At 35.4% G+C, this 15615-nt stretch overlaps 1 protein-coding gene across 4 annotated transcripts in view; it reads right to left on the bottom strand.

Annotated features, from left to right (window-relative positions):
- Positions 1-215: 215 nt before the first annotated feature.
- Positions 216-15615, bottom strand: part of RNF141 (ring finger protein 141) — a 29565-nt gene continuing 14165 nt past the window's right edge. For 2 of the 4 annotated variants that reach the window (XM_011969924.1, XM_011969925.1), the window contains exons 4-7: positions 13612-13793; positions 7403-7510; positions 6471-6475; positions 216-3421 (exon numbers count right to left, since the gene is read on the bottom strand). In XM_011969924.1, the coding sequence (XP_011825314.1) occupies positions 3381-3421; positions 6471-6475; positions 7403-7510; positions 13612-13793 (336 nt within the window). In that variant the 3' untranslated portion in view covers positions 216-3380. Of the gene's footprint in view, positions 3425-6470; positions 6476-7402; positions 7511-13611; positions 13794-15615 lie in introns of all 4 variants that reach the window. The other 2 variants (XM_011969922.1, XM_011969923.1) reach the window with 1 other exon arrangement.

Below are 15615 nucleotides of genomic sequence, written 5' to 3'. Positions count from 1 at the left end.
AGACAATAACAGTTAAAATGGAAATTCTTTAGACTATCTTTTAATAAACTCAACTTCCCAATGTTAAAAATCACCAAATCAAAAGCTATTTTCAAGCAGCCTTTTCTCCCAGATATATATTAGATATAAGGAAATCAAGTCCATTTTGAAATGAATTTTAAAACAGCACACAAACATTACAAGCCCCCAGCACACAATATAAAATAGTTCTCTGCGGAATATAAACATGTAGTATATTAGAATGTGAAATTACGTAAGAAAAGAATCTCTTCAATTAGCTAAAATTACTTGCGAAAGATTATTTATTGCACAATTTATCAGTGGGTACTAAGAATAACACAGATACTATTATTCTCAACCTCTAAATTCAGTACATAGTAAAATTCATTTTCTCAAACTAAGGTTCTATACATAATCAGAGTAAACCCTGTTATTGAGTTAGGATAGGGAAAACAAATTCCTTGAGTTCATGAAACCACTTCACAAATCCTAGAAGGCACACATTATATTTCCTATCATGGTAAGTACATTTAAGTACTTCATATTTAAAAAAGACAAAGCTGTACAGAATACAAAAAGTGTACATTTCATCCATTAAACAAATTTACAACTTCTATGATTAGTTATTACAGTAGAACTGACCTAACATTCACATCTAAATAATTATCACCCAGTTTAATAGAGCGAACAAAGAGCTGTGCTCATTTATTTGCTAAGGCTATAATAACATTTTATATTCACAGTAGATCAGTAAGTGTCTTGGAGCTCACATTGTAAAATAAAAAGGTTTGGGCCCTATTGAGTCACTGGGCTCGATGTTAAATAATTCCTTGAAAGGTGAAGGATTCTGGGGGATAAAATCATTGGCTATCCCTGAAAAGATCCAAAACTCTGTAAGGTAACTTTGTTCACTTTCCAGAAACATTTTAAAATTATGCAAACTGAATTAAACTCAGCAAGTCTAATCTAAAAGGACAATTTAAAATCTTAGAGCTGGAAAAGGTTTCAGTGGATCATCTATCCCAAGGTTTTCAAAATACGTTCCATGGAATACTAAGAATCTATGGAGGAGATACAGGGTTCTGCACATTTGACTTGAATTTAATTAAATTTTTTTTTAAAAAAACAACTCCCACTATATGTGTTACTCACCAAATTCAAACATGCTGGATATCACCAATGCATTAATATGTTTTTATTCATTGACTTAATCACATTTATAGTATATAAAGTTTATACAATAAATAAGGACATTAATATTAATTTGACTTTTATATAGTGGGGTGCAGGGTATGTGTGTATGCACGTGTGTTTAAGGGTTCTGTAAGATTTTCCCTGAAAAAGTTTTTGCTGCTGAAATAGTGTGAAAACCACAAATAAAGTCTCAGTTTCTAAAGTAGGAACCTACAAACAAGAGTAAGAGACTTTCTCAAGGTCGCACAACCACCAAGTGCATTGCCAGGTTGATACGATGGAGCCCCTGGTACTCCGCTTGCATAAACCTCCACGGGGAGTAGTTAGCTATTTGGTATTTAGCTGTCCCATTATGAATGTCAATGGATTAGTCTTCAGTATTTTGGGGGGCAAAATCAAGCTACCTCTGGCCAGATGTTTTTCCTTGAAATTAATTTTATTTGCTTGCCTATTAAAATATTATTATCCAGAAATTCTGTCATCAATAAGTGGCAACTTAAATTGTGTACCCTGGTTTAGGAAAATAGTAATATTTGCAACTTATGAATAAGTCAAAAAATTATATGGAATGTTAAATTTTAAAGGAGACAGGCCCTTGCTTTATTACATGCTGAAATGTTAATTTTAGAAATTTTAGTTCATAAGCAAAAAAAAATGGTTGAGGTGCAACTGAAGATCACAATTCCATTATTACTATATTCTTTCAGAATATTTTAATGGAAAGAGTATTTCAATGAAAGTACTGTGAAACAGTAAGAATGCCAAATTATCTTCTAATTTTCATAAGTATTTTATGTATATATGGTAAAAAAGCCTCACTCTATTTTCATGTCTTTTTTTTTTTTTTTTTGAGATGGAGTCTCGTTCTGTCTCCCAGGCTGGAGTGCAGTGGTGTGACCTCAGCTCACTGCAACCTCCACCTCCTGGGTTCAAGCGATTCTCCTGCCTCAGCGTCCCGAGTAGCTGAGATTACAGGCGCCTGCCACCACGATTTTTGTATTTTAGTAGAGCTAAATTTTTGTTATTTTAGTAGAGACAGGGTTTCGCCATGTTGGCCAGGTTGGTCTCAAACTCCTAACCTCAAATGATCCGCCCACCTCGGCCTCCCAAAGTGCTGGGATTACAGGTGTGAACCACTGCACTGGCCTCTTGTCTCTTAATCTAAGAAATTTGAGGACTCTGAAATCTCAGAAAGATGTTTTCAAGTTAAGGAAATAAAAGCACCATAAACCAATATTAAATGACTTATAATAATTTAGAAATATAAAATTTAGTATTTGTGATGCAGAAGAATTTCCTTTTGAAACTCCAAGATTGTGTGAGCATTATCAAAGCCATTTAGAATAGTTACCCAGCTGTGGGAAAGCACTTCCAGAACAGCCAAGAAAATTTCCCAGGAGAAATCCATTTGCAAAGGAAAGTCACACCCAACTTTGTAGACCTCACTCAAATTATACAGTATGGCAAAAACAAACAAACAAATCTTTAAGCACAGTAGTTCCAAAACACACTGTTAAAGTTATGAAATAATTGTGGATCATTTCAAGTAAAAATTATTAAAGGAGCAATAATTAACCACAAGGGGGCATATATACTCCTTAGATTCCAGCAGAAAGACTAGTTTTAAGTAGTAACATGCACTTCGAAGTATTCTACATTTTCAGTCACTTAAAATTTCCTCTCTCCGATGGCTACAACTTTTTAATATTTGAGGTTTATTTTATATCTAAGTAAAAAGATTCCAGAATACTCCTGCCCTGCAAAACAGTAGTGTTTCAGAAGCCTCTGGAAGTGCTGCTGTTACCTTTAGCAAATAATTCAAGAGCTATTAGTTGTAATAATACAAATTTGAACAGACGAATAACAGGAAAATATGGTCTAAAACAGTAGCAAATTTTAGTACCACAAATGGAAGACATGGGAAGTTTATTTTTTAAAGGGGCACAAATGATCAGAATAGCAAAAATAAAAGAGTGGGCAAAATGGATTTTTTCTGTGTCTGTGCCATAACCCTGCATTCTTCCCCCATGACCAAATATTTGTAGCACACAATAGCAACAGAAGACTTTCACTCCAAGGTCATGGCCTGTGGGGCTGGCCTGCCTCATCAGCCATGTTAAGAATATAATTAGCCATATCATCTTCAGTAGGTGCATCTGATACCACCCAAGATTCATTTGCTCCAGTCATCTGTAGGCGACAAATAGGGCAATTCCTGTGTCGATCACTCCTATTAGAGAAGTCAAAACAAGAACAGTTTGCTTTTTCTTCTTTTTTAAAAACAGGATTTTATTTAAACTAATACATGCACATGGCTTTAAAAAAGGAAATAGCATATAAGTATACAGTGAAAAATAAATCTCTCCCTCCTATCTCAATCTTCAATTCTCTTTCCCAGGGGCAACCACAGTTACCAGTTTCTTATATATTCCTCTAGAGATAGACTAAGCTTGATTAAGCTTTATGTGCACACACAAGCATGCACGTGCACAGACATCACTGCTCCACTTGTCAATATATCTTATAGACTATTATGTATCAGCACCTGTTAGAGCTGTTTATTCTTTTTAACATATACTGTATCGCTATGCCATAATTTGTTTAACTAGTCTCTCACAGAAGGACATTTAGGTTTTTTTTTTTCCGTCTTTTGTTGCTACCAACAATGCAGCAATTCACATCCCCATACCTAAACAGGTAAAGTTTTCCTTTATAATAAAAATTCCTTCTGAGTCCTAAGAGGAAATTCCCTCCTACCAATGGAAGAGTTGGTCAAAGTGTGAAGTATAAATGTTTATTTGTGATTATTTAAATGGAAGCCATTACTCTAGGAATAACTTCTTGGCAGTGGCAGGGGAATATGACAAGAGGAAAGAATATTATTAATTATTTTTCTAAATAACATCTACATGACTTTCAACACTATATGTACCTGTTGCTTGCTTAAAGGTCTGAAAAAATTCCTATGGCTCATAAGCAACAGGAAGACTTATATAAAAATGGAGCATACAAAGTTAAAATAAAAGACAAACTTTACAGGCACAATAATTTTTCTGACAGGGAAAGAACTCATATATGATCACTTTAAGATTATGTTTTCAAAAAGGATTTTTTTCTTGTCAAACATTATTTTGGTAATTTAAAAAATGCCATATTTGAGCCAGAGACATATCATGCAGGGAAAAAACGTTTTTCTATTCATCTCTCAGTGAAATCTGGGACCAAAGTAATTATTTATATCAACTGCTCTTTGGCTTTTACACAAAAATTTCGAACTCTGTTCCAAAAACTAAATGTGAAAGCTAGAGCTGGCATATATTATTTAGGTTGATTTCTGGTTCCTCAGAGATATTTTACAAGATAATTATATGTGTGCTCTTCTGTGCACAAAACATCACAATTTAAAAATAGTCAACTTCTGCTTCCAACCAACAGAGGCTAGATTTATCTTCCCACCTAAAATTACTAAAACAATGGTTTCATATAATCTTTCAAATAAAGCACTGGCCATCAGACAACAAAGGACAGTGATCCCTGGGACATGGGGGTCAAAGAAGGTGAGACCTATACTTGCCCCAGCTTACAGCCTCGAGAGTTTCTAGCCCCTGATCAAGAAGGGGGAACCTTGATGGAACATGACAAACTTCCTGAGCAGAACACACAGAGCTGAGAATCTTGGGGGGCCAAACAGCTAGGGTTTACAGGGCAGGGTAATGGAAAGCTGCACAGAGGGAAAATTCCAGAGGTCCACGCAAGTGTCCCCGCCAGAATACTCAGCAGAGTGCTGAATACTCAGCAGAGTACTGATCAGTGTGTGCATGTGAGGACACTACCTGAGGCTAAACAATCAATCAAAGGGCTTTGAGGGGATAGTCCCTTAAAGCTCACTGGGCCTGGGAAACTGCCTGTTTCACCAGCCAGATTGGAAAGCCTCATAACTCTTGGGGCATTAGTACAGTTCTCTAAAGGGTCTTGCTATTAGTGGGACATAATTAGTTCTAAACTAAATACTGCTCTGGTCCTGCCTAACAAATCACAAAAGCAAGATCCAAAAGAATCAAACTGTTTCCAAGTCACTTAACTATATTCCAGAAATAAGCTCAAGAATATTCATAGGAATACAAAAATATCCAATACCCAAAAAGGTAAAATTCACAAAGTCTGGCATCCAGTTGAGAATTACCAGACATACAAAAAAGCAGCAGAAAAATATAACCTTTAATAAAGAGAAAAATCAATCACAACCACCCAGAACTAACACAGATACTAGAATTAGCAGGCAAAATGGAAAGTGATTATAGCTATATTCTATATAGTTAAAAAACTAGAGGAAAGCTCAAAGATACTAAGAAGAGACATGAAAGATAATAAAAACTCAAATCAAACTTCTAGAAATGAAAATTATCTGAGGTTAAAAAAATACACTGGATAGAATTAATGGCAAGTTAGACACTAAAGAAAAAATAGACTAGTGAATATGAAAAGAGATAGCAATAGTAACTATCCAAGATGAAACCCAGAGAAAGGCTCAAAAAAGAAAGAAAAAAAGTAGCATCAGTGAGCTGTGGGACTACTTCAAGTGGGCTAATATATGGTAATTGCAATCACAGGAGATGGGAGAGAAGATAGAAAAATATTTGAAAAAAAATGGCTGAAAATTTTCCAAATTTGATGACACTATAAATCTACAAATCCAAGAAGCTCAATAAACCCCAAGCACAAGAAACATGAAAAAACTACTCTAAGGCACATCATAATCAAAGTGCTCAAAACCAACGAAAAGAAAATAATCTTAAAAACAGAGGGAAAAAATGGCACATTACCTACAGAGGAAAAAAGGATGACAGAGTTCTCATTAAAAACAATGCAAGCAAGATGAGTGTGAAGCAACGTTATTAACATACTGAAAGAAAAAATACTCTCAAGTCTAGAATTCTGAATCAGAAAAAAAGTCTTTGAAAAATGATATTCAGACATTCAAGAAGAGCCTATGGAATCTACAAAAATACTACCAGAACTGATACATGATTTTAATAAAGGTGCAGGATACAAGGTTGATATACAAACATCTATTGTATTTCCATACACTAGTATCAATCATAAATTGAAATTTTAAATACTGTTTAAAATAGCATAAAAATATGAAATATTTGGGGATAGATGTCAAAGATATGCAACATTGAAAACTACAGAAATTGGTGAGAGAAATTAAGGCCTAAATAAATGGAGAAATATACGGTGTATGTGGATGGGAAGACTATTAGTAAGAAATTCACTCTCCCTAAATTGATATATTTATTCAATGTAATCTCATATGCTGCTAGTGAGGGTGTAAAATGGCACAAGACTACTTGGGAAAATAGCTCGCAGCTTTTTAAAAAGTTAAACACACACCTACCATATGATCTAGCCATTCCACATCTAGGTATTCACCCAAGAAAAAAACCAAAATACATCCATAAAATGACTTGTCCATGAATGTATCTAGTACCTTGATTTTGTAATAGCTAAAAATGGAAAACAATTTAATTTCCCTCAATAGGTGAATGGATAAACAAGCTATGGTATCCACATAACAGACATTACTCAGCAATAAAAAGGCATGAACTATTGATACATGCTACAACATGGATAAATACCAAGACAATTAGACTGAATGAAAGAAGCCAGACAAAAAAGCACATATGATTCCATTTATAAAAATTCATAATTTTTATGGGTGTGTATATATGTTGAAACATATTAAATTGTATATTAAACACATGTAGTTTATTGCATGTATTTTATAAATTCTCCTAAACGCTCAAGTCTTATTTTGTAAAATAATGAACTTGACTAGTTGATCTCTAAAGTTCCCTCAGGTCCAGTATTCAAGAATTTATTCCTTCTAAACACATATACAGAATAAATGTAGAAATGAGGAGAAAAAAGGAGGAAAAAGGGAAATGTTTTAGACTTAAGTCAGGCATAAATTTTCATACAGCAAAAGAAAAGTGTCAAAACTAAGGTACACCCCCACATTTAATAAATGTTAGGTGTAAAAATAAAAATAGTTTTAACCAGCAGAAGACATGCCATAAAATTCAAAGTACTAAAGAATAAAATCTCTCTCATACTTAACCACAGTATTTTTGCACTTTTCAAAGTTTATTCATGTACACTATCCCACTGACCTTGGCCTAGCCCATGAATGCAGTAGGTAGCTTACCATTTATCAATACACTTCTGACAAAAGCTGTGAGCACAAGGCAGGATGAGGTCAGCCCGCCCGTCCATGCAGATACAACACTCCTCCTCATCGGTCAGCTGCTTCACCCTGCAATGTGAAAACTGAGCTGAAACAATTATATTCTCTGTCATTATGCTTTATACTTTGTTTTTGTTGCTTTAAAAAGCATTATTAAACATCTATATGTCCACAGTATAAAGCACAGTATGACTCATGTGCAAAATCAGACTAAAGTTAACATTATCTTTTAGGGATAGCAAATATATTAGGGAAAAAGAATTAAGAGGGGTACATTTCATAAAGAAGGACTAGATAAAAGATACATTTTGTGATAAAACAGGCAAAAGTGTAAATAGTCAAATCTTTCTGGAAATAACTTAGCCCATTTTAATCATATTGGACTTATATAAACAAATTTAACCGATATAGTTATTGCATTACTGAAAGACAGGGATATGGTCTGAGAAACTCTTTGTTACATGATTTCACTGCTGTGTAAATATCATAGTGTACTTATACAAACCTAGATGCTTTAGCCTACTACATACCTAGGCTATATGGCATAGCCTGTTGCTCCTAGGCTACAGCAACATACAGCATGTTACTGTATGGAACACTGTAGGCAACTGTAACACAATGGTAGGTACCTGTGTGTCTAAATATATCTGAACACAGAGAAGGTACTGTGTAAATATGGTATACAAGATTAAAAATGGTACACCTGTATAGGGCTCTTACCAAATGGAGCATGCAGGCCTGGAAGTTGCTCTAGGTGAGTCAGTGAGTGAGTAGTGGTGAGTGGATGTGAAGGCCTAGGACAGGAGTGTCCAATCTTTTGGCTTCCCTAGGCCACATTGGAAGAATTGTCTTTCTTGGGCCACATATAACATACACTAACACTAACAATATCTGATGAGCTAAAAAAAAAAAATGCAAAAAAAAAATCTCATGTTTTAAGAAGGTTTATGATTTTGTGTTGGGCCACATTAAAGCAATCCTGGACTGCATGCAGCCCGTGGGCCATGAGTTGAACAAGCTTGGCCTAGGACATTACTATATAGCACTTGCACAGTAGTGTACAGAGTTTATGAACACTGTACATTTAGGCTACACTAAATTTATAAAAATATGTTTCTTTCTTCAATGATAAATTAATCTTAACTTACTATAGATTTTTTAACTTTACAAACTTTTTACTTTTTTAACTTTTGACTCTTTTTGTAGTAACACTTACCTTAAAACACACATTGTACAGTTGTATTGAAAGATTTTATAAGCTTTTTTCTATTTTTAAGTTTTATTTACTTTTTTACTTTCTAAACTTTTTTCTTAAAAACTAAAACATAAACACACACATTAGCCTAGGCCTAAACAAGGTCAGGATCATCACCATCACTGTCTTCCACCTCTACCTCTTGTCCCACTGGAAGGTCTTCAGGGGCAGTAACATGCACGGAGCTGTCATCTCCTTTGATAACAATGCCTTCTTCTGGAATACCTGCTGAAGGGCCTGCCTGAGGCTGTTTTACAGCTACCGTTTTTTTAATAAGTAGAAGGAGTATACTCTAAAATAATGATTTAAAAGTATAGTATAATAAATGCATAAACCAGTAACATAATTATTGAATATTACTGTACATAATTGTAAGTGCTATACTTTTATACTATGAGCAGCACAGTAGGTTTGTTTACACCAGCATCACCACGAACATTTGAGTAATGCATTGCATTACAACATTAGGATGGCTATGACGTCCGTAGGCAACAGGAATTTTTTTAGCTCCATTATAATCTTATGGGACCACCATCACATATGCAGTCTGTCATTAACCAAAACATTGTTAGGTGATGCATGACTATATAATTTATTCACTATGTGTAACACAAAGCTCCCTAAAATACAGATCCTGCCATCAAGGCCTTACAATGCTGACACTGATAATGTGCATATAAGTGAAAGAATAGTTTGGTCTTAAGTACCAGGTGCTATGAGAGACATAAAGGGCATAAAAAGCAGTTTCTGTCCTCCAGGAGCTCTTTTATTTTCTTGGGAAGAAAAAAGATTTCAAACCTTTTGCTCCAGTCACAATTCAGAGAGCCCCTGAATGAGCCATATGCCTTTGCATATGGTATTTTCCTTTCCTGAAACTGCCCTTGTGAGTTTAGTAAGCTCCAACCTTGGTAACTCAGCTCGAAACATCATCTCTAAAAATCAACATTTGCCTCAATGAAAGGATTTAAATACTGCATATCGATTGGCTGGCCTTTCCATAAACTGTAAACTCTTTGAATACAGGATGTTTGTCTTAGATTCTCAATAAATACTTCTTGAAGTGATTTTAATTTCTTTTAACCTTTGTGCTTTTTTGTAATTTTTAAGGTTTTCTTCATCAGACATGTATTACTTTTGTAATCATATAAAAACAGAATGTTCCAAAGTACAGCCACTAGACTATAAACTTCTTAAGGATAGGAGCTATCACTACTATGTTTTCCATTCCCTGCTGTGTTTTTAGCACTGTATATAAGATACTGAGATAGTACTTAAAATTTTGATTTGAACATAAAAAAAATGTCAAATTTATATTTAATATAGTAAGTGCTAAGTAAAGAAGGAAGAGATGAATATATCTTAAACTTGTTGAAAAGATTAGAAAGAAAAATAATAGGATTTTAATAGAGGACATTCTAGATGCATAAACAAAGTTGTAGAGGTAAAAAACAAAATCATGTGTGTTTATGTCTGTGTATATGCAACCAGGAAGCTGGCATGATGCTTCGGTATGGAAAACTGAGGGAAAAAATTGATGAAAGTGGAGATAATCTCATGCTTAAATGTCAAAATATTAAGTTTGAATGTGTTCTGACAAGCAACCTACAATCAGGTATAATCAAGGGGAAGTGAACTCCCACTGATATAGTACTTTAGGAAGATTAATTGGGAGTGCAGTATGAGGGACAGTCTAGAGAGAGGAAAACTGGTTAGGACCTTATTTCAGTAATTCATCTGAGAGATAATTATGTCTAAGAAGCATTATAAAAGACAAATCTTTTATGTGGTAATAGATTAAGTGCTATGCTTTAGTAACAGGGAAAAGAGGGAAGCCACTGAATTGGAATGGGAAAACTGAATAGAAACCTAGATGGATATGGGTCTAATGTACCTGAGTTTCTCAGTAGCAGAGAATATAACTGAATCCGTACAGAGTGACAGAATATTCTGAAGGCTGGAGTTTAAAAGTGAGAAGCAGCGGACTACCAAGAAGAGCATTGTGAAGAGAGATAAAAGAATGGGAGACACAGAAATAGCCAGTGGAACCAGTACAAAGTTCTCTTAATTTTTTGCTACCTTCTTAGCAGCACAGTGACCAGAAGGAAGGAGAGTCTTGTGCTGTTTGTTCCTGTTAGATCACTTGTAGATTGGAGTATTTGGTTCTATGCCTCATACTCTGAAAGGCACACATACTGACAGAGAAAAGATCATCTGGGAAAGTCTCCAGTATGTAGACGAGACCCACATAAACAAAGGCCAAAGGAACTGGGGGTGTTTATCCTTGAGAACAGAAGGCTCAGTGAGAATCTGATGACTGTTTTCAAATATTTGAAAGGCTGGAAGAGAGAACAGATTTGTTTGGAAGAATTCCAGAGGGCACAGCCATTGAAAACAATAAATATAATATAGTAACAATAATAATGACAGTTAACTCTTATAGACAAATTACTATGTGCCAAGCACTGTTCTAAGCAACTCATGTCTTTTAATTCTCTCAAAAATCCTATAAAGCATATGCTATAGTTATCAACCTCTGTTAGAAGATGAGGAAACTGAAGACACAGTTTGATTTGTCAAAATAATCACACAGTAGAGCCAGGATTTAAACACAGGCAATTTGCTGCGAGAGTCTGTGCTGTGCTGCCTTAAGAAAGATTTTGGATACTCTGAGGAAAATGAAGCAATAGGAAAAACTTCATAGTGATTATAGCCATCTGAGTATGAAAAGGCTTGGTTTTTTGAGGCAGTGAGTCTCACATAACTGCAAGTGTTACTTGTACTTGCAAGTCGGACTTGGCAAAATGTGGGTAAGCAGAGTCTTGCTATTCGAAGTGTTATCTGAGGATCAGCAGCATTGGCCCCACCTGGGAGCTTAACAGACTCTCAGGCTCCTCCTCAAAACCACTGAGTATTAAAGTTTGAGAAGCTCTGTGAGCAAGATCTTTATGCACCATAAAGTAATAATAATGCAGAGGTTAGCACAGCTGTATTGCCAGACAGGTCTGAATGTGAGTCTTGGCTAGGACAATTTCTAATCATGACACTTACTTAGCTAAATCTCAAATTCTTCGGCTGAAATGGGCCGATAATTGTACTCCCATATGGGGTTGCGAGAATTTAATGAGTTTACACTTGTACAACACTCATCACAATTCTACACCCTGTAAGTAATCAATAAATGAAAACCATCAATGGAATTATGCATCAGATGTAAAGTTCAACTACATAAATATCCCTTAAGACCTCCTTCAATTTAGAAAGTCTCCTTCTATGAACTAGTGTATAAGGGTATTATTATAAACTGGAAAACACACAAAAACAAGAAGCACTCCTAACAAACTAACCAGGAACTGAATTTCCAGTTTTGAGGGCACATGAAAATGGATAACACCTTTACCTTCTTCATTAAGAAGATTGCAACAAGAAAAAACAATACTTCCTTTTCATGTGCTACCATATAGCTTGAATACACTGGCAAACACCATCCTCAGCTTTTAAAACAATTAAACAAAACCACCACCACCATTCTGAAGAGGGAGAGGAAAAGCAGAAAAATCAGATCCATCTTTGAAAGATTACAGAATACAGGAAAGACAAGCCTAAACACTGCCTACCATGTTCTAAAAGTCACTTGGCGTATCAGTAACACTTGTATAGACCAAACCTAGAAAATCAAGTAATTCTATTAAAGATAATCAGGAAATAAAAAATGGAAAATACAGTTTAACTATAACATAGTACTTGAAACCCAGTTGGTTAAGAATGAACCAGAAATTGCAACTGTAAATAGAGCAGTAAAAAAAAAAAAGAAATCACTGGCTGGGCGTGGTGGCTCATGCCTGTAATCTCAGCACTTTGGGAGGCCCAGGAGGGCAGGATCATGAGGTTGGGAAACTGAAATCATCCTGGTTAACACGGTGAAACCCCGTCTCTACTAAAAATACAAAAAATCAGCTGGGCATGGTGGCAGGCGCCTGTAGTCCCAGCTACTGGGGAGGCTGAGGCAGGAGAATGGCATGAACCCGGGAGGTGGAGTTGGCAGTGAGCCAAGATCGCACCACTGCACTCCTCCAGGGGCAACAAGAGCAAGACTCTGTCTCAACCAAAAAAAAAAAAAAAAAAAAAAAAAAGAAAAGAAATCACTGTTACATACATTCTTAACTTTAAGGTAAAGGACATGGTGAACATAGATTTCTGCTATCTACCCAGTATGACAGTAAGACAGGAGGTCAACATGTTTGGACCCACGTAAATCTTTTTCCAATGAGACATTTACAAATTTAAATTATGATCATGATTGTCAAATGTCAAGAGGTAGGAGCTTTCATGTGCCAAAAGCATAACAGAGAAGGAAAAGAAAGTTTAGATAGAACAATAATGTATTAGGCCTGGGTAAACAAGCATCATCAGAGAAAACTCTGGCTGACTTCATTTCCTTCTGGTAACTCAGTATATGCATTCAGTTTGTTCCTGAATGGACTGCCAAGTCCTGAAGCCAATATTTAAAATTTTAATGCTTCAATTAGACATTTTTAAGAAAAACTCGGATAATTTTGCCAAATTCTTGGACCTAATTCCCTAAAAAGCTTTGACTGTTTAAGAACCTAAATACCTATTATAAGGAAGGTGTTAACTATCTCCTTTGTCAACAAATGCATGCATATAGAGTGGATTCCTGGAGACCAGTGTGACAGAAACAGTAACATTAAAGTGGCCCCACCGAGCCACTTTAATTTAGCACTGTAACAACATCCGAAGCACAAAATAACCCCAAAACTGATCTCAGATACAATACCAACTGAGAAAAAAAAAAAGATTTAAGATGCTACAATGAACACCAGCAAAAATATTAATAAGATTTTAGTTGTTTTCATATTAGAAAATAGGTGAAATACAGTACTTATGCATTATATACCTTCCCATCCAAAGACTAGCCTGACAAGATGTTACAGAGGATGAGTTTTCATCGGGTTCTTCAGAAGTGGAGCTCTGTGCCAACACTCCTGCTGCTTGACTTGTGATATCTTTATAAAGTTGAATAAACTGGTATAAATTCATGATCCGTGATGCCTCCACAATGCCACTGCTTTTGTTAATCTAAAAATACAAAGCACATGAAAAAGAGAAAAGTTGATAATTTCTCTGACCAATTTTTCCCAAAAAGCAGGAACAAATATTTAGTCAAACATCCTAGGAAACAGGAGTTTTCAGGATTTGCAAATTACATAAGAAAGCAAGAGTCTGAATAAATAATACCATGTCCCCTACATTTGTGGGGTTCAAAGTTCTTATACAAATTTATCTAATACTCAAAATAACCCTTTAAGATTAATTAGGCATTATCCTATTGATGGGTAAAGTGACTTTCTCAGAGTTAAGAAACAAATTTTAGAGATCAGTATTAACAATTCTTTCACTTTAATTTCTTAAAGAATTTCTTAACCAAAGGATTCATTTGAATCCAACAACCGCATGAGATTCTACAACTCAAACAAGTACTTTCTTAAATATCTTTAAGTTCTATTTTGTAGCAAAACTTCTAAACTAAAGCAAGAAAATTACTTTAAAATAAATCCTAACAAAAGGTGGTTGGACTTTTCCCAGGCCATTTTGAGCTTTATCAAAAAACTCATTTAATACGAAGTGAAACCAGTGGCCCAAAGGTTGTACCTTTACAGGTTGCACCTCTCCCCCATCCAGTTTACAATCGAATGTAGAAGATATTTGGGGCAAGTAGAGGGGGCTGCTTTCATAAGCTTTGGGGAGCCATGGAGTGAGGCATAATGAAATGACCGAGGCCAGTAAGGTGAAGGTATAATGTTCTTGGATGAAGAACTTGTAATCAGAGAAAGATCAGAGATGTGAAAGACTTCCTTTCAGCACAAGACATAGGATGGAAGACTGGGGAAGAAGAAGTAAGCCATGAAATCTATTAAGTGCATATAAGAGTAAGTGGAACAAGCAAAATCATAAAATATTTAGAAAGAAATGAAGAATATAGGAGACAGACAAAGATACAGGGCCATAAAATTGTGACTTAAGTTAGATTCTGGAATGTATTGATGGAACTAGGGATATCAGAAAGTGAGGTATATTACATATTGAAAAATATTATTATACATACGAATATTTTGAATGAAAATAATAGTTGTAACACATTTATTAATTGCTTACTATTTGAAAAGGCAGTGAAAAAAATACTGAGACACAAGAATGAGTCATGGGGCCGGGCGTGGTGGCTCACGCTTGTAATCCCAGCACTTTGGGAGGCCGAGGTGGGCAGATCACGGGGTCAGGTGATCGAGACCATCCTGGCTAACACGGTGAAACCCCATCTCTACTAAAAGTACAAAAAATTAGCTGGGCATGATGGCACATGCCTGCAGTCCCAGCTACTTGGGAGGCTGAGGCAGGAGAATCACTTGAACCAGGAGGTGGAGGTTGCAGTGAGTCAAGATTGCACCACTGCACTACAGCCTGGGTGACAGAGCAAGACTGGGTCTCAAAAAAAAAAAGAATGAGTCATCATATACCATATTAAGAAATTTTAGAACCATCTCTAATAATCAGAAAGTTGATTAAATTTTGGGAAGGTAAAATCTATCTGGAGATGCAAATATAAAAGGTTCTTTGAAATACGAGACTGTACATGAGTTACAGAAAAAACAGAATTAAAAAGTAACAGGAATTTAAGAGGCTTACAAAATAGATCTTCAGAGCTGAGGAAATTGGGGTAGTCCTTTGGAACTGCAGAGTACAGAAGAAATTATGGAATAATCCATATAAGGTTAGTACAGAAATAGCAAAGTGTATCACACTGTAACTATTCTCATCATAGGATTCCTGAAACAAGTATTTATTGAGTACCATTATGTGGATGTTATTGGTATTATGTGCACTACTCTAGGCACTAGCCACA

This window comes from Mandrillus leucophaeus, unplaced genomic scaffold (genome assembly GCF_000951045.1).
Source record: "Mandrillus leucophaeus isolate KB7577 unplaced genomic scaffold, Mleu.le_1.0 Scaffold920, whole genome shotgun sequence".
Taxonomy (NCBI): domain Eukaryota; kingdom Metazoa; phylum Chordata; class Mammalia; order Primates; family Cercopithecidae; genus Mandrillus; species Mandrillus leucophaeus.
Note: the sequence above shows the minus strand (reverse complement) of the source record. Positions and strands in the feature narration are given on the sequence as shown.